The 20,384-nt window shown below is 39.0% G+C and overlaps 1 protein-coding gene across 4 annotated transcripts in view; it reads right to left on the reverse strand.

Annotated features, from left to right (window-relative positions):
* LOC104068020 (ATP-dependent translocase ABCB1) overlaps positions 1–20,384 on the reverse strand; it is a 37,106-nt gene that overhangs the window by 6,798 nt on the left and 9,924 nt on the right. For all 4 annotated transcript variants that reach the window (XM_054057690.1, XM_054057692.1, XM_054057691.1 and 1 more), the window contains 14 exons: positions 19,474–19,587; positions 18,979–19,089; positions 16,137–16,262; positions 14,673–14,876; positions 13,280–13,450; positions 10,521–10,682; positions 9,786–10,025; positions 7,654–7,800; positions 7,099–7,203; positions 5,981–6,058; positions 4,794–4,877; positions 2,680–2,883; positions 1,737–1,837; positions 267–407 (listed from right to left, as the gene is read on the reverse strand). In XM_054057690.1, the coding sequence (XP_053913665.1) occupies positions 267–407; positions 1,737–1,837; positions 2,680–2,883; positions 4,794–4,877; positions 5,981–6,058; positions 7,099–7,203; positions 7,654–7,800; positions 9,786–10,025; positions 10,521–10,682; positions 13,280–13,450; positions 14,673–14,876; positions 16,137–16,262; positions 18,979–19,089; positions 19,474–19,587 (1,988 nt within the window). The remainder of the gene's footprint in view (positions 1–266; positions 408–1,736; positions 1,838–2,679; positions 2,884–4,793; positions 4,878–5,980; positions 6,059–7,098; positions 7,204–7,653; positions 7,801–9,785; positions 10,026–10,520; positions 10,683–13,279; positions 13,451–14,672; positions 14,877–16,136; positions 16,263–18,978; positions 19,090–19,473; positions 19,588–20,384) is intronic.

Raw genomic sequence — 20,384 nt, forward strand, 5'->3', positions numbered from 1 at the left:
CTTCTTTATGCAATACCTTCTGCCTGAGAGGAACATTAAACAACAAAGACCTCTCCAGAGTAGGTGTTCTGACCAAGGCCACACACGTGCTGCTTCACTGCCAGCATACACACCTTTCTGCCCAAACTTCACTCCCAACCAGACTGAATTCCTGAATCTCTACACCGCACTACCTCTGTAATTAGATGAAATAACTTGCATGCACTGAAATCACTATCATATGTATTATTAATATTAATATTTTTTACATTTTAAGGTATACTCACATAAATACATTTTCAAAGTTGCTCAGACAATGGACAATGAGCCATGCCCCAAATCTGAAGACTGCTGCATTAATAAAGTAGTCTGCACACTGAGCTATTCCGTAGGTAAATCCATACAAGGGGGCTTTTTTCAGAGAATCTCTAATAAAAGAGGAGACCTTCTGTAAATAATTTGTAAAAGACAAACAGCAGTCTCTAACTGGGGGATGGCTGGGTTTCAGGGTTAAACCTTTCAAGCAATACAATTCACACCCTGAAAACACAATAAATTAGTTCAGAATATTTGTACACTCACAAATAACCTCTGCCAGACCCTAAACGCATCCTGCATTGTGGCACGGAACTACCTTAGGACAATGAGATACTTCATCCTCGGTTACGCTACCTTGAAACTTTTCCTTTACTTTTCTATAGCAGGGCAGGTTACTAGAGCAGTTAAAAAAATGTTAAAATGTAATAATGACCACATATGACTCACTTTATTAAGAAAACTAGCAGGCTCTAGCCCACGCTAAGAGCTGCCTGCGGACTTCCATCAGGTCTTCCCACCCAAGCAGAGACTTCTCACTCTGATTCAGAGAAAAGATGTATTGCTGGGTATCCCCTCAGGGATTCAGACTAAGCCTCTCTTTCTCAATCTGTCCTTCTGGAGAAGTTTCATTTTGTGTAGCTAATTGAATACACACTGAATCAGACTCTAGAGGACTCCATGCTGTCATGGTTCAGGATGATCTCTGAGGAAATGGAAATGCCCTTTCTAGTTCGAGCAGTAAATTGGAGAACTTTGACAGTCCAGGTGAGAATCCTGCCCCTATCCAGAGTATTAGTAGTTCACTGGACACTGAGTTTTACACTGTTTTGGCTGGGGACAGATTATACAATGCATTATTCCTTCTTTTACATTTGTTATGTTGAAAAGAGGAAAAAAACAAATTAGATTCTGGGATATTTTGTTTAAATAAAATGGAGATACAAAAATTGGATGATTTGAATGTGTTTCAGTGGGGACAAGTCAGTGGGATGCAGCAGCTCAGGCAAGGGAAAAATATGAAGTTCATTTCAAGTTTCACAGTCATAAGGAAATAAAAACACTTTGTTATAAAGGGTGTGGTATGGGAGTTAACTATCAGTTCCTGAGTTAACTTATATCAAACCAATACACTGAAATGGAGTGAACATCCTATATTCTAGACATATACAAGAAGATACAATATTCTGTAACATATATGCAGAGAATGCAGTTTATAAAGTGTTTGCAAAATGAAAAGGCAAATCCTCCAAATGTTTTTTTAACTCTGCATTTAAGAACGTATATTAAAGTATACCACGTGAACAAATACTGTAACTATGTAAACTGCTGTTGATATCCTTTCTGACCTTTTGGGTATTGGATAGATTGCAAGAAATGTATTTACAGTAGGTCTGAAAAACTAAAATGTATAAAGAATTATTAAAGAAAAAAAATCCCACCTATATGGACCATTCAAACTTGTAACATATCTTTCATAAAATGCTTCTTCCCTGGCCAGTGAAGCTACAGTTCTTATGTTTTCAACTGATTCTGTTGAAATCTAAATTGGGAGATAAAACAAATAAGAAGTAATCCCTTAGAACCACAATCTACAACACATCTAAACACTCAATCTCATCTCTAGCATTTATTATTTTCAATCAGAAAGTGCCTGCTTAAGAGAAGAGATCAAGGTCTATTACCGGGTAAAGGAAACCCTGGAGCAAGATTATTCACCCCACAGCCACAAGACAAAGAAGGGCTGAACTCAACATGGATTTGAATTTGCAACCTTGGGCCAGCACACAGGCAGTGCCAGCATCCCCTGTGCTAACCTGTGGATTGTGATCCTGATGATTTAAACCCCGTTTAAAAATGAAATGGGAACAAACCCCAGCTTTCTGGACACAAGTTAAACTTTTACATGGACTAATTCTATCTCCTGGGAGAGTGCTACCAGGTGAATGAAGGCAGTACCTTAAAACCCATAAGCACATTAATGGTTTGCATTTTATAATGTAATAAAAAAGTAGAAATGTCAGCCCTAGGTGGGTCAGTCCTGTAACATTTCTGGCCACAGCATAGAGCAGTGCAGTGTTACGCTGCTTGCCTTAAGCATAAGGCACAGCAGTGCCAGGGCTGCTGCTGTTGCAGCTGTCCCTGCCCAGAAATCTGCTGTGGAGGCTTTCAAATGAATTTTTATAGCCCAGTTTACAGATGTTTTGTGTTATCTATGTTTTGCTTTTCTTGGGGATATATAAACATTCCCTTCATCTCCCACCCTGTCCTGTCCTCTCCCCCTTAATTTATCTTGGATAATTGAGTCAGCTGTAATATAGCTACAGCATTGTCCTTAAAAGTGATCTCATGCCATAACCCTGTAGTTAAAATTGGAGAACTTACTCTTCCAGCCTCTTCCAAAGCTTTTTGATCTTTTGCGGCATGACCAGACACAGAGCTAAGGTTCACAGAATTTGCAGCAATAACGAAAGGAATGCAGGCCAGGATAAGCAAAGTTAACTGCCAGCCGTATACAAAAGCAATAATGATGGCAGTCAGAAGGGTAAAGACAGTCATAGTCATCAGTCCAAGTCTGCTTCCAGTTGCCTAAGAAAACCCCAGAAACCCCCAAATATCCATCATTAGATTTTATTTTTGTTACTTATATCATCACTTGAAATCACTATACAGTCAAGACCAGCGGTTTAGTTGGAAAATGAAACTATGGACATTATGCACTTACTTATGTAACTGTTCCTAGAAGTTCCTCTTATCTGCTAGTATTCAGGCCCTCAAGCAAGGTTAAAGGAGTCTACACAGCTGGTCAGGACATTTATTTAATGAAATATGTATCTGAGACTTCTTGCACTACCTGAGGCACAGAAGGCCGTGGCCACTGTCACAGTAGGGCAAGTTGGCTGTTGAGTACCCAGCATTAGGCAAGAGGGGCTTCTTTCTAATAACAGTCATCCATTGATGCATTCCACTAATAGTGGTAGAAGCTATCATTCTCAGGTTCCCACATGGCTGCAAATGGAGTTGGGTTCTTGGAAGAAACTGTCAGTTTGGCTACCCTGCATATATACTTTATCACAGCAGGGATAATGAGTGGAAAAGATGAACCCATACTGAACAACTCCTGTCTTCCAGCCTGTGTAACCTTTCATCAAGAACTTTTAAAATGAGAGATGATTAGCATCCAGCATCCGGGTGGGCTCTGATCTGCAGATGAAAGTCCTGAAAACAGCTCTGTGGAAATAGTTAACCTTCCAAAATTTGGCTCGATAAAAAAACCTCACAAAAAATCCTTGGGCGGGAAGCAAAATTCTTCTCTCTTTTGCCAAAGACTTTCTTGCCCTGAAAAAACTTTTCTTGTTCAATAAAATTTTAAATAGTAATAATTAAACTAATGCCAAGGTCAATTGCTGCCATATGTTCTAAGAGCTGCACATAAAGATGGATTTGAAAACTTCAGCCAGGGCAGCATTGAGGCACCCTACTTAGTTACTGACACTCTGTACCAGCTCCAGAGAACACAACAGCTCCGGAGAGCATTTCATGCCTTTAGTTGGCTTTCCCAGTTAGGGGATCTGTGCATTCCTCCTTTCTACTACCCTGACAGGCTAATATAGTTTAATGCCACTGACAAATTGGAGCTTCAAAAAGTGAAAATGACTAAGTTTTATCAAAGACTATTTTCTCACTACTAGCCCATATGGATGGAGGGCAGGAAAGAGGAACCAAAGTCCAAGATGGAAAAATGTAGGGAATAAAGGGCTTTTGATATAGGACACAATGACATCTTGAAACAGAAAACCTTTCCCCTACAAGTGATTTTTTTTTTTTTTTAATTTTTTTCAGGGAGAAGGGAAGAAACAGAGGTATTTGGCAGATCATCAGGGACTGCTGCTGAAGTGAGCAGTAGGAGGAATTGTGCAGAATTTGCCCTATTCTTCTGCCAGTGGCCACGTCTCCCATAACAGCACCCCGAGTCATTCTCTCCCTTGGCCATCATCCTCCCTGTTGTTCCTTATTAACGTTGGGCCATTTCTTACTGCCTGGCCTGCTTGTGTGTAAAGCAGATTTGGTGGGGACAAGAATAAGAATTCTCTTCATTAAGGTCAATAAAGGTATGTATCATTTGCAGATGCAACTTCTTCATCGTACACAGATGACACCCATCACAGGGTGTAAAAACCAGCCCCCACCAATTCTGGTTGCCAGCACATACAGGTCTCACTTTGCATGGTGGAAGGGTCTACAGCTATTATATATTTAGGTTAAAGACTTGAAGGGAGGGAAATCAAAGCTACATGAATGCCTACAGGATTTTTCATAGGTCTTATAAGTTATCAGCTAGGAAGCCATTTCAAAGGTGTCAACAGCATGCTATGTAAACACATCTGCCTGTTTATGGGGTAGATTTACTACCCTTTGTTCTGAAATAATCTCTTGCCAATTACAATTAATGTTTGTGGGGAAAAAAATTAAAAAGCATATGAAAATATTTGCCATACCCCTTTGGCTTGGGAAGCATCTGTGGCAAGACGAGTTAGCAAAACGCCAACAGCATTTTTATGATCATCATACCATCCAATCTCCTGCAAGAAAAGGCACTTAATAATCTTTGTTTCCAAAAATCAAATGTTCTTTTCATATTTTAGATTTATCAGGATTACTTGTAAAATAAACAAACATTTCCAGCTCAGGTAGCATATGGGGAAATGGAAGTACAAGCTGTGATGGCTAACTGCAATATTGTTACTCTAGTCAACATCTTCCAAGTAAACTAAAGGAAAAAGCTCAAAAAAAATTCTGTTGTTAACATCTAATTGTTCACAATTAAAGTCTTATTTGCTGTAATGTTCTTCTGAATGTGCCTATTTAGAAAATGTCAGAAATCCCTTTTACTCACTCCTTCATTGGACCTGCAGAGGTTAACTATTCTTTTACGAATTAGATATTCCATTAACTGCAGAGGTGTCCCTTCTATATGTGTACATACAGAAAGGAATGAGGCCCTTCTATCTCTGAAGGCTATGGAAGTTTTCTTTAATCACTGATTTTCCCTCTCCTAGTTCCTTTCAGACATTTCTATGAATGCACATGTTCTTGTCCCCAGTGGGTGTGTAGGGTGCCAAGATACACAGTCTCAAAACTCACATGTGAGTAACTTAAAACTGCACAAATTAAGAGGAAGGGTTTAATGTAAGTAACTTTACTCTTGTCAATGGTAATTCTTGACACAACAAAACAATCTGAATATTTTGCAGTAAAAATTATCATATTGTCTACTTGCTATGAATTGCAGTATGTAGATTTAAAGCTAAATAACTAAACAAATTAGTCTTAAAACTATGTATTACACACTTTTATCATGACCACCCAAGCAAGGGGAGATTAAACGTTTTTGGTCATCCTTTCACACAGACAGCTGTGAGCTGTGTGTATATTAGCATGTCAGAAGTGGGCATATTTGCAATGACACTCCTTCAAAAATAGACTTATTTGCAGTAGCAGCACTGAGCCAAACTGTGCATGGTACAGAAGACTTCCAGAAAAAACTCTACCATTAGCACAGGAAAAGGTAAGAGACATGTTTTTGTTTTCTTTTCTCCAGACCACACAATTGAAATCCAATGTGTACCTTTTAACAGTTTACAAAAGCCATCTGGCTCTCATGACACCCTAGCATAATTCATACCTGCTGAAGTAATGCTCTGAAGGACAAAGAACGCAGTCTCTTTGTTAGTGTTTCCCCAGATTTCCCAAACATGAATCCCTGCAGGAGGAAAGAGGGTCACATTTTCTCATCTGTTGCTAAAAGCTGTGGGGTAGTCATACGTGGACAACAAACAATGGAGTTTGATCATTTGAAAAAGACTATTTGCTATGAAAGGAATCCATTTTAGCATCTTGGCTTGTATCAGAAACGTCATGGCCAGCAGGACCAGGGAAATGATTCTCCCCCTGTACTCAGCACTGGTGAGGCTGCACCTTGAACACAATGTTCAGTTTTGGGCTCCTCACTATAGGAAAGACACTGCGGTCCTGGAGTGTGTCCAGAGAAGAGCCATGAAGCCGGTAAAGAGGCTGCAGAACAAGTCTTAAGAGGAGTGGCTGAGGGAACTTGGGTTGTTTAGCCTGGAGGAGGCTGAGGGGAGACCTTATTGCTGCCTACAGCTGCCTGAAAGGAGGTTGTAGAGAGGTGAGTGTTGGTCTCTTCTCCTGAGTGATAGGTGATAGGACAAGAGTGAATGGCCTTAAGCTGTGTCAGGGGAAGTTTAGATTGGACATTAGGAAAAATTTCTTCACAGAAAAGGTTATCAAGCACTGGAACAGGCTGCTCAGTGAGGTGTTTTCAGTCACCGTCCTTGGAGATGTTTAAAAGGCAGGTAGGTGAGGTGCTTGGGGATATGACTTAGTACTGGACAGGTATGTTTGAAGCAGATAATCTCAAAGGTCTTTTTCAACCTAATGATTCTATGTTTCTATTTTATACTTACATTGGCAAGAGCCTATAGAATTTCCATGAGAAATGTCAGTCTTAACTTTGACTCTTAAGACCAGACCCTCAACTTTGATTTCAATCATGTTGAATCCACATTGTCTTCAGTAGCTTATTTAAAACAATAGCAAATATGGACTTATGTCTAAGTAAACACATCAATAAAACTCTTATATCTCAGGAAGAAGCCTAGCACTGCATGTTTCTGTAAGCTCTGATTGTTGTTTTGCTTCTCAGACTGCATTCATGTGAATTATACCTGCAGCTTGCCGGGAAGTTAAGAACTTCAAACGTTTCAGTGTAGTGACACTTACTTGGATTATGTATGCTACTAAGATAATCACTCCAAGTAGAAGAAACATTAAAGAAAGCACCAAAGTGTTTTTACTCCTCTTTTCTGGATCCGTTTCTTGAAAAGCCTATGCAAGACAAAAACCACAAAATGTGTATGTAGACAATAAGTTCCAGTTACATAAATCAGCCTTCATCCCAACAAGCTTGTCTACTTCAATTTCTCTTCGCAAGTATTCTGGATCCTGAAATGAGTATGTAGTCAAATTTCTGCTGAGGGCCAGAAGACCGTCCAGCTTTCCATTTAACCTACATCTTGCTAACCTCTTCCTTCAGCTCCAACTATTGTTCGTCTTTTCCACTGCTAGTCAGATGCAGTTCTAACAGGCTCTGCCTCTACAGGGTCATTTCACCAACACTTATCCAATTTTCATTGGACCCATCTATACAAGTGAATCCTACAGAGTCTTACACAGGCAGAACTGGCTGAGCATGAGAGAGGCTTAGGACTAAAACATCTATTTGCAAAAACTAAAAAAACAAACAAAAAAAAAAACAAAACGAACTCCAAAACTTACCCCAATGATTTTTCCGAATACAACAGCAAATGCAGGATGGACGGCACCTATGACAGCAGCAGCAATAACCCCCAACAGCACATACGGCCATTCAGGTTTGTTCAGAGCCAGGATTCTTAAGTAAGACACAGCAGGGAGATTTTCTTCCTACAGGAAAGGGAAGGCTGCAAGTTTTCCTTGGAAAGATGAAATTCCTGTGACAGTGGGTGTTCATTAGGCTTTAAGTAGTAAGCTGTCTTGGTAAACCACTGAAAGCCCTCTCTGTCCGCTCAGAGCGAGAAAACATTGTGGAGATCTACAGCTTTGCTGTTTCATACCCTAGAACTTCAACTGCACTATAGAAGCTTGGAGCAAATACTTAACAAAAGGCTAAGTCATGGGGGGAGAAGGGCCAGGACAGTTCATTGAAAGTCAGATAGGACTAGTCACCATGAATGGCAACTTTAACACTTGAATCTTTTTATAAAGAACTAAAAGTCTCAGTCTTTAGAGCACAAAAAGATTCCTCTGGTTCAGCTAAACTAGTGGGCTGGCAGTAATACAATTAAGTAGAGAGGTCATCTTTCTCTCTTGCAAACTATAGTCTATGCATCACTACTGAAAGCATGAAAGACACATAACACTCAGTCTGCATTGCCTTTGAAAGTACAAAATATGCCCTGTTCTGCTCTACTAATTTATTCAAGTGCCTATGCCTTCACGTAGGGGGAAATTCTGGAAAAGCAAAAAATGAAAACATTGGAAATGAAACAGAATGTTAGGCAGGATTACAAGTTGCTCTTGCTTTCTGGTTATTTTATCCCATGTTTCAGATGCTGAATGAGAGTGCTTAAGCCTCCAACATAAAAGTGGACTGAGCTTTCTGAAACAATAACAACTTCTGGATCCTTAAATTCTTATTTCTTAGTGAACGTGATGTATACTGAAGTGTTGAGCATGAACACTCACCACTTTCTTTGACAAGGTTTTAAGCAGTGTTAAGACACAGACAAAAAGGATCTTTTCAAGTAGTGTATCTTTTTTGTGATAAAACAAATGGATCCAGTTCCTTCATACTATTAGAAATATGTATTATCTAGAAGCTATGTTTTAGTGAGAAGGAATATCGATAGATACAAAGTACTCTATGGCTTCCATAAGTATTTTAAATAATCAGATGTTATAATACAAATGAGATACTAAATTCCATAGATTTAAAAGGATCCATGGTTTGACTTCAGAGTACATTTTTATTTCTTCATGTCAAGGGTCCTGAAATCAGGTAAAAAAAGCCCTCCCAAACTGCCCCCCTAAACAAACACAAATGACTCTTCCAATACATTTCATGAAAAAAAAAAGTTGCAGTTCAATTAGTAAAAAATAGGGAAAAACAAAACCAAGTTTCTATTTAGCTGCCTACCCAAAGTCTGATTCAGAGGCCACTAGAAATCTGCTCCTATTAATTGCCACGAGCAAGTTTTACTCAATTTTGACAAAAAAAAAAGTTCTGTTTCTAAAAGCTGAACTTCCTATATGACTTTTACTTCAATACAACATTTGTTAACTAAGGTGTTTTATCTGAATAAAAGTAATTTATCTGAATAAAGAAGTAGATATTTTAAAGCCCACACTAAAACAGGTAGAGAGAATAATAGGTTTTGTTTAGAATACACTGAAAAATCTTAGGATTTCAATACATTTTTTTTTAATTTGACATAAACGTAATATGATATTCTAAAGTGCCTTAAAACTTGGTATGCACACCCTAGAGCTTACCTTATCCACTAGTATGTACAACAATGAGTACCAGGAAACAAAGAATCCTGCTAACGAAATCTCACAATTTTTTAATTGAATAGAATTAAAACTTAAGTAACACAGAAATAATGCACTTAATTTTATGAAGCATAAGAAATCAACAGCACAACTTTTTTCCAGCTCCACAGTAAGTCAACAGTATTAAAAGGAAGATTTTGGAAAGATGTACTTGATTGACCCCATATTTCTAGGGCAAATACTCAGCCTGATGAGTACTGACTGTAATAACACCAGAATAAAGATTGCATGCTATCAAAAAGTAATTAAAACCATGTGCCTTGTGTTTATGCTTACATGTTAGCACTAAAATTCTGAATTAAAATTTTAATACCAACCTCCAGCTCTTTTTTTTTCTTTTTTCTAAAGGGCTTCTTCTTAGAAGAGAACTTCTTGCTCTTACATCTGCTGGATCTTTTTCGAATGCTGCGTCTCCCAGAGGTCACCGATTCTTCAAAATTATGTTGAAGAGTCAGCTCCTCCACAAGATCATTTCTGTAATTTCCCTCATATTCCTCATCCCCTGTGTCTTCACTTTCTTCTGATGTCTCATCACCTTGAACATCATCACTACAACCCTAGTGAGAATTCAGGACACACGATCACAAGGCATTTTGAGAAGCAAGAAGGAAAAGTAAGATTTCTCTCTCGTGAATACCGCTTTTTCAGTCATGTGATCGCTGCTACCTATAGACCACATATATTTCAGCCCGTAATGGCAGGGCACGTGACTATCTGGTTCTGATGCTTCCACCCCTTCTTCCCTTTTCTCTTTTTCATTACACAGTCCATGGAATCAACCTGGAACCTAACAACTCTGTGGTTACGCCATAATTATGTAGTTTGTGCCTGCAAGTTACTTATGTTTTTGACATATTGGATTGCATAAATATGAAACACTTTTATGGGTAAAACTCCCAAGAATTCCAAGCCTGTGTCTGTGCCCAGGTTAGAGTGACTGAGTAGCTTCCAGCTGGACAACACGCAGGAACTATAGGGAGAAAATGGTTCCACACACCAGCATTTCACAACTTTGCAAAATGAATAAAGAAAATAAATAAATTTGCCCTCACCTGCTCCATTACAAGAGAATAATAAACTCCCTTCTGCAACATCAGTTCACTGTGTGTTCCTTGTTCAACCACGACACCTTTATCAAATCCAGCAATAGTGTCAGCAGTCCTGATTGTAGATAGTCTGTGAGCAATCACAATGGTGGTACGGCCAGTCCGAGCCTTACAGAAAAATAACAAAAGCAATTTATATTCAAAAGTGCAAGGAAACAGCACAGAAATAAAATAAAGATACCTTAGGCATTTACAATATAGAATCAAGCCAAGCTTTAAAAAGAATTCTTTCTTCTAAAAGCAAAGATTTTTTTTCCTGGTTTCATATCTCTTGTTTAACAGTCAAAGGAAACTTTCACTTGCCTAATTCAGGCAGAGAAGACAATGTTAACCATATTAGACAGGCAATGCAGGTATCAAAGGCTACAATTAAAGTTATTTGACTTTTTACCAAACTTGAACTGTTTGAACTGAAGTTGCCCATAAAGTGTTTCCATGTGTATGCATGCACAGGAGGGAAGTGCAGTGAGAATAGTTTGGTCTTTCTGAAAATAAAGCTAAGACAGCTAATACATAAAGAAAGGATATTTTCTTTATATACCACCCATGCATATTTTTGGAAGTATAACAAGACTTAGCAGGAAAGAGTAGAGGAGTGGAGCACAGTTGGGATCAGGAATGGGTTTTAGCCACTCCCTAAAGCTCTTTCCCAATCTTTGGAAATATGCTACATCTTAAATTGGGGGCCTGCTGGAACGTGGCGGGGAGAGTTGCCGAAGTTTCAATCTGCAGGTTACACGCTCCATCCCTGTCCATCTCCCAGACACAGACCAGTGGGCACACAGTGTTCATGCAGCAAAGGAGCACAGGCCAGCTTGTGGCTTCTGGAGAGAATGGCTTCTCACTTCAGCGATGCCTGGAGCAGATGGTGGGTTGGGGACAATAGGAGATATCCAAGAAGACTTCACGTAACAAATAAGTTCTGCAGTCAAGAAGTCTGCTGCAAGTTACTTGCTATAGAAGTTGTGTGTCATATGGACGTATGAACAAGGGTGTGGAGGAAATGAGGGCATTTTCAGTAGATGAATGCTTCCATGGAGATTTGTATTCTTCCCCTATGCTTGCTACCAAATTCTCATACATCTGATATGAGTCACTCAAACCTTGTCACAGGAGGTCTGTCTCAGTGCAGTTTTTAGGCCTGTGCCCTCATGCTAGAGCCTTCACGACTGCAGCTGGGAGCTGCAATCAGAACAAGCAAAATACTCTAAAAGATGCAAAGTTATCTGAAAAACAGAAGACTATAATCGTCTGCATAAGGCTGCTCAGAAACAGTGTGCATTTGTGTAGTCAATATCTTTGCTCCTCAGCTGTAAAAATAATGAACAACATTAGCACCACTTTTTCCACTCAGGGATGTTGAGAAGAAATTTGTAAATCCCATTTGGGGACTACACTGATGGACATCAAAAAGCTGCGAAAAGATAAATAAGTTATGACTCAGGGCTCATTTTGGTGTGTTCTGGGAATATGCCGAAGGATGAGGAAAAGTATATAGAACAGTCTCCTTAATTGAGTGATCTCCCTTTATGTTATGACCTAAAAGAAACAATAAGTTTCTGGAAAAGTTATTATTTGATCATGGAATTAAAGAATATGCAGAAGAAAGCTAAATTACAGCTGAAGCAGCAATCTTTTAGTGCTCAACTTTGCAGCAATAATATCATTTATATGCAAATTAGATTAGATGAATATTATTTTCGCATCCACGTCTTACCTTAATACTATTAATGGTATAGCCATGTGAATATAACCAACAGCTACATTTTACTGCACAAGTAAAATTGTACTTTTACAAGTTTTAGATTTAAACTGACTGGCAATGAAGGTGGCAAATTCAGTATTTCCCTTGAGCCATACTTATAAACCATATCTTTTTGCTCATAACTACTGAAATGAAAGACAGGATTTTTCACTTAGCTTTTAAAAATATATTAATATAAATATTAGATAAATGAAACAACATTCCAACCCAACTATGATTTTTTTTTTTTAAATCAAAGTCCCCAGGCTCCACTATATCTTGGTCAAAACTGCTGACAAATGAGGGCTTTGAGGAAGGGACCATAAGCTGGTGGGACAGAGGCATTGTTATGAGTTCTGACAGCTCTATTCTGCAGTAACACCTGCCCTAGAGCCGTGGGGCTGATAAAAACCACAAGGGGCAGAGACTTCGTATTTGTAGCTGGCTCTGCTTTTTGTTTGTTGTAGGGTCTGATTTGCATTCAGTCTCTGTAAAGAAAGGAAATGACTCAACACCAAGAGCTTTCTGAAAACTGTGAAGCATTTGTTCAACAAAGAACAAGTACTAGGAGTGTTATAATAAACCTTGCAATTAATCTACCTGAAAAAGGCCATTCAGTCCTCATGTCTTGCCTTGATAAGATGCCATCCATATTTCACCAGCAAATGAACAATTGTGATTTGAGGAAGGGAGTATAAGAGACCTAATTTACAGTTACACATGACTGTGTAAGTATCTTGGTAATTGGTAATAACATTAAAAAAAAACAAATACTCATGACTGTCAAGTAAAATTTTGATTGTTCAAACTCCCTGTAAAAATTCTCAAACTGAAACAGCTATCCAAACTTCATTTTCCAATGTTCTTTATTCCAGTGTAAATCTGTACTGAAAATGGTGTGTTTATTTTCACTAAGTGATATTGCACATTTTCATGGTAGCTTCAATAACATGACTCCTACCTTATCGAGAGCTGCTTGTACTATGGATTCACTCTGAGTATCTAGTGCAGATGTAGCTTCATCTAGAAGAAGAATCTTCGGATTTCTTGCTAGGGCACGGGCAATAGCTATTCGCTGCTTCTGTCCTCCACTCAGCTGAGCCCCTCTTTCCCCTACCACAGTGTTAAATTTCTGAGAAAGTAGAAAACAAAACAGATGGAATGTCTCAAAATGAACTCCTTGCTTCTTTGTGCAGTTGTAAGCGCTCATCTTCCAGACAAGAGGTAGCTTTATCTGGCAGACTTGAGGATGGGCAGTGCAAACATCTATCCATCCGACACCCATCCATCTAGCCCTTGGCCAAGCCCTCCTGCCCCTATTATATACTTTATATGCCTAACTTTGAACTTACAGTTCTTTAAAGTCTTTACTGCCTTTTCTCAGAGAGTGCTCTATACCCTGGGTTTTCTCAAGGCGATCCTGTAAAACACACCTTTGCATTTACTGAGGACTGCCTGCATGTCCAGTAGGGTGGGATCACAGGTACCCACCAGGACCTCTAACGTTGCCTCCTCTGAATCCAAGACACATCCTTTGGAGCCACTGCTTGGTTCTTACTGGCTCACTCCAAAGTGACAAGTTTCAAAGGCCACTGTAGTCTTTTATTATTTAGCTGTTTCAGAGTATATATGATCAAATAACTTTCTGATAAGAAGGAACCTTGGAAAAGACTGGCACGCTAAAAATGGAACATGGTTGAGAGATGGGGATTGAGTTCTCTGAAACAGTAGAAGAATTTGAATTAAAATCCCAGGTGTGTAATTTTTCCACATCTGCAGGACCAAAAGGAAGGACATATCACCCATGACTGTGTTTTGATGTGTTTTGAATGACTGATATCACTTCCTGCTCCCACCCTGGAAGGAGTAAGGCATCTATCCACAAGACAGCGCTCAAAGCTGTGAATCTCAGTCAGAAGGAGAGCTTAAGCTCCCAGCTGCTGAAAATGGCCTTGGTTCAGGGCATATTTATTTACTTCTACTCCCTATTTCCTATTGATTGTGCAGACAGTACCTGACACAGGATTTGGATTTCAGGAACTTCTCTTTAAAAGCCAAATTCTTCTCAAGCCTTGGGAGATGGGTAGGGATGGTGATACAGCTGTGAAACATCCCTGCTCCTGAGTTAAGGCACTGACTTTTTTCCAAACTCAGACACAAATCCTTTGAGGGTAACCAAACAAATGCACAATATCTAGTCCAGAAAATCCCCAAACTGAAAGCTGCTGGAGGCTGTAAGACTATTTTGGGAAGTTATACTACAAGTAGAATTCCCATGCTCTCCCTCTAAGAAACAGGACACAGGCTTAAATGGACCTTATGTTCTTACAGTTAAAAGAAGTTCATCAACTCACATCAGGCAGTCTAGATATAAAGTCAAAAGCATTGGCTTCCTTAGCTGCTTGCTCAATTTCAGTATCAGAAATATCTTCTCGGCCATAGCGAATGTTCTCAGCTATTGTTGTTGCAAACAAAACAGGCTCCTGGCTCACGATACCAATATTTTCTCTTAGCCACTTCACATTAAGAGTCCGAATATCCCGACCATCTAGGACAATCTGAGAACAAGAGCATATGCCAAAAAAGGTGAGGAAATGCATTCTGCTCACACAGTCAATTAGTATTACTTATGTATCAGCTACAAGCACAAAAAAGACAAAAAATGTTGTCCCAAGTAGAAAACTATGTTGGGGGAGATGTTACAACTGTAGCTCTTCCATCTACTGCATAGGGTAGAAAATGGTGAGGAGCAGCAGAAAAAGACTTCAGTTTGATTTTTTTAATTGCCATTCCCCCTTCCCAATATAACAATGTTGTACAAGCTGGCTTAAAAGTTTTCCAGCTTTCTTGCATATTATTCACCCTTTTCTCATGCCCCTGTGCCAGTTTGCTGCCATTGCAGTTGTGGTTACACGATTGCCTCTGTGGCTGTACTTTACATTAGACAAAAGAAATAATCCAAGTCAACTAAAAATGAAGGGAAAGTCATTTTTAGCCTAGATTATTTGCAATGTGGTCCTATGAACACTGACACTAGCACAGAGGAGGAACAGCAACCTAAGGCATGAGGGCAGGAATGAACAACTACAGAAACAATAAGCTTAAGAAACAATGGTGCTGATAATAAATAGCTGCCTTGATACATTATGTTGTGACAGTTCATTATTAAATACTTGAAATACTTATCTATTTCCATGAGCAGTAACAACTATTAAGTAGCATTCCCCATTCTTCAACTATTAATTATAAAAAGAACATTTTTCTTAAAAATATATAGGGTTTTTTTCTCCTTTTTTTTTTTCTTTGGAAGTTTCTCATGAGAAGCATTTACCATTGACCAGATCTAGCCTTTAGTCGTAGATCAAACGTACAAATGTGCAACGATGGAAACATTTGTTGTGGGTTAGCAGATAGAGAAATGTGAGCCAAGAAAACAACGATTTAAAATAGGAAAACTCTCCAGGTTTTAGTTTACATTCAATGAAAAGGAAGCAAAACGCAATAGAGAACTTTTTGCTTAAAAAAGTTTATGGAACCTTAAAAGCCAATTGTTCACGAAAATTATTTCAAATTCAAACCTAGCACCTATTCAAAGATTCATAGCATTAACTACTTCTGGCATAGTACTGCAAGAAGGAGAAGAATAATAAAGTCAGGCCAAAAGGAGAAGATAGTTAATTTAAATTGTGGAAGTGCTGAACTATGCAGACATATGCTTAAATTCTCTAAAAAAATAAAATACAAAGTTCAGTCAGTATGGGAAATCCAGGTTTATCCTAATAGCTCTCAGTTTTCACAGTTCACTTGCAGGCACTCACTTCTCCCTCGACAGGATCGTAGAATCTCTGCAGCAACTGAACAGTAGTGCTTTTCCCACAGCCACTGGCACCAACCAAAGCAATGGTCTTCCCAGTCTGAACTTTCAAGTTTAGACCTTTGAGGATCTGGGGGGAAATAATAAATATACATACATATTTATCTCTCTCTCTATATATATTTATCGCTCTATATCTTAGTTTGACTAGTTTGTCAGTTTGTCAAGGTAACTGTAACAGTAATCAAAGCAGTAGTAAGGGGTGCAGTCAGAAAGTATGGCAATATTACTAAGGTAATTGTATTTGGGAATATTGTGGAGCACTGATACAAAAAAGCCCGCATCTATGCTTGTGAAGTGCATTAGCCTTTGAAACAGGATGGCTAAATGTCACCTGCCTTTTGGGAATGGTTCCCGGGCCCTTCTGGCTACCAAACCAAGCCTGGGAATTATTTGAGAAGATTGATAATTGGAACAGGCCAAGTTCATGCCAAGAATCATTTTAAGAGTTCTCTTGCATAGACCATTATTGCATTCCAGTGCCTGGGAAAATTCCCCAGCACACTCAAATCAACTATTGCAGACACAGCCACAATACTCTAAACTTGATAGCTCATTTTCTCCAATCTTTATGATCTGGTAGCAGTCTTGTGGTGTTACATTGCCTGACTGTCCTTCATTTTCCAATGCTTAGACAATGGCATAACAGTTAAAGAATCTCACAGAAATATATTTTTCTAAGGTGCTAAACATTATTGCTGCTAAACAAGCCTGCTTTCTTCTGCGTTTAGAATATAAATGGCTATTTTGACAAGGTAACTACTGTAAAGCCCTTAATAAATCCCAAGCCCGATTGTTCAGTGCCTCAGCATCCCAGGAAGTAGTTACAGATTAATGATATCTTTGTTGCTATTTTCACATTTAGGAACATTTTACCTTAAAAGATGTCTGTGTCATATATGAATAATACTGTGCAATTGCCAAAATATTTGGCTGCTATGGGAACTCTTCTTGTTTATACCAGGCTGATTTATAATTTTGCCTACACATGTTTTTGCAATGAGAGATTAAAATAGTTGCAGTACTGCTCTCCTCTCTCCGTGTTACATCCAGAAAGTTTGTATCTCCAAAAAGCCAGTATCCTGGTACCTGCATTGTCAAGAACTATATTCTTCATACCATAATTTCTCCAGATGTAAATAGTCACAACCACCTAATAGGCTATTTCTAACTCTTTTATGAGGCAACTTGCTGTCAAGATTAAAACTGACAATAACTGGACTTCTTCGATCTCTTTGATTTGGTGTAGCCTGGACAGGGGAGATTATGATGTCTTGCATCAATTGCTTGAAAGACTGTGGATAACTTCTACACATCTTTGCTGCTTCCTTTTGGTTCTATTAAATAACATTAATACTCAGAGTAGGAAGAGCTGTTGACTCATGAAATTTCAGGAGGACTACAAAATACTTCTTATTTCCCTCACATTTGGCCTGCAAACCCATAACATAGCTCATTGGCCTGCAGCGCATTTTTAGGAAGGATGAAGAGTCTGATATGTCACTTCTGATTTCTGAGCCAAGAGTGAAAGAAAATGCATTACACTGACGTCAGCCAGGCAGAAAGCCTAGATCTGGGTCTGTCATTCAGTAGCTCCTGTGTCCTGGACAAATACTGGCTGTACCATGGGACAGGTCTCAGATGACTGAGGTGGGAAGAGTTGTTTGAAGAAATGAACATCCACATTCTGACCCCTTAATTTGCATGTCCATCTTTTAATTGTTACTCTATTTCTATATTTTCATTCCCCAAGTTACAACAGCAGCAAATCCCTTTTCCTTTCACCTTTGTTCATGTCCTCAAAAGATTTCAAACTGTTGAATACAGTAGAGAGGTCAAACCAAGTGAATCATTACAGAAGCAGATCACCATGACATGACACACACAGCACTGCACAGTTAGGGTACTAAGAGAAGTTCAGCTGGCGAAGAATAGGGACATCTGTTTATCGACCAGTAATTTTAACATCTGCCTAAAATGACATTTGGCTTCCAAAGTTATATTTAGGATTATTTGTTTAAATAAATTTATTGATATAATTGTTGTAGAGCCTATCTCATAGGTCACTTTTCACATAGGATATGATAGCAACTCAGAACAAGCACAGGACCAGAAAGAGCAACTTAATCTAGTCCAAATGTCAGCCCACCACCACTGTGCCTACTAAACCATGTCCCGAAGTACCATGTCTACCTGTTTTTTGAATGCCTTCACGGATGGGGACTCCACCACTTCCCTGGGCAGCCTGTTCCAATGTTTCACCACACTTTCAGTAAAGAAATTTTCCTGATAGCCGGTCTAAACCACCCTTGGTGCAACTTGAGGCCATTTCCACTCATTCTATCATGAGTCACTTGGGAGAAGAGACCAACATCTACCTCGCTACAACCTTTGTAGTTGTAGAGGGTGATAAGGTCTCCCCTCAGCCTCCTCTCCTCCAGACTAAACAGCCCCAGTTTCCTCAGCTGCTCCTCAGAAGACCTGTTCCCCAGACCCTTCGTGACAGATCTTGAAAATCTGATTTTGTTTATGAGAACTCTTGTTCATAGAAATGCAGACTAGAAGCAACACATTCCTCTTACCTTTGTCCAGCACATGAAAATGGCGAGCAGGTCGCCAGTGGCAATAAACTTAGAGCTTTGTCTTTGGGCATTTTTTTTTTTCCCAGTAGTGCTAAATCTCACAAGACAGGAATTCATTTTGGATTCAACAACGACAAGAATATTAGAGAAATAATACGGATGCAGGATGCAGAATTTCAGTACAATAAAAAAATGAACACTTACTTTAACATCAGGTCTGGATGGATAACTGAAATGGATGTTTCTGAATTCAATTTCTCCTATGAGCTTGTCTGGTTTGTAGCCATCCTTAGAGCTGCTATCTATGGGTCGTTTCTAGAAAGAGGTTTTTAGAATATATTGCTAGTTATCATACTTTTGCAACTGCTATTTCAGCTGAAATTGTGCATACATGCATTTTTAAAAAATAGTATGGTGCCTTACTACATTCCCTCTGCAGTTGCAAGTCTAATATCAGAGAAAGACTTCATAAATCTCAGATACACATGCCATTTTTTGTCAGTATTCATTGTAACAAATAAAGAGGCAGTTTTCTTGATATGAATGGAAATACTAAGCGTTTCATTGGTAGGCATCTGCAGAGTTTATGTTTTAGGGAGTTTTGAATGCTTTTTTTTACATTCTCGTAAAAAGCCAAAACCAAAAACAAGTGAAAAAATACATCTAGTTGAAAGTCCTCATTTCTACCTAGATACCTACCTTATCAATAATCTGATATACTTCATAGGCAGCCCCACGTGCTTTAGCCATACTCTCCAGGTTGGGAGCTGCCTGGCCTATGGAGAAGGTTCCGACGATGACAGAGAAGAACACCTGTGGGAGGTGGAGGGAAGAACTGCAGTTAACAGAAGTAACAGAGTCACCAGGGTACAGCTGTTTAATGCCCGTCTGCTTAGTTCTTTCTAGTGCACCCTTTCTAGGAGAATTAAATACAAGAGTGAAAATTGCATTCCAAAGCTGCTTCTGCCTGCTCCCCATTTTCCTGGAGTGAATAGTGACTACTGACACAGGCTTTTGTGGAATGAATGACTTTTCTTTCTAACGCTTTCTCATTTTCTATCAAGAACAAATAGAACAAATATCATCCTCTGCTGCATTCCAGATGTTCCCAACTTAAGAGGCTTGCAAAATTTAGTCCAGATTTTCTTAACTGAAATTCCGCTTATGGGAACAATACAAAATTAACTTGACTTGCTGTGAGGAACCATATGGAAGAAAACTCATCAGAAATCACTTGAGTGTGAAAGTTAAGCCTGTAGACAAACTTTTGATGGCAAGATGATAATTAAGTACCCTCAAACCAATACCAACTTAGACATATTGGTAATGTACAGTAAATGCTTCCAGATAAACAATAAAATCCAGAGAAGACAATGTGGTTAAATGAGATCCTGAGGATTTCCCAGTACGCATTCAGCACACAAGTGGGATTCATTTAATCCTAGTGTGTAGCTTGAATTTTGCTGTCTGTCCAGATTACTTGTCTTGCTCCCTAGCCACCAGTTCTAAGCTACTTGTCTTGCTCTACCATAGCATCCAAGGCAAGTGGAAAAAGTGCAGATACTGCTTCCTCTATAGTAACTAGTGCGGGAACACAAAGTGCTGTGCCC

This window comes from Cuculus canorus, chromosome 2 (assembly GCF_017976375.1).
Source record: "Cuculus canorus isolate bCucCan1 chromosome 2, bCucCan1.pri, whole genome shotgun sequence".
Taxonomy (NCBI): domain Eukaryota; kingdom Metazoa; phylum Chordata; class Aves; order Cuculiformes; family Cuculidae; genus Cuculus; species Cuculus canorus.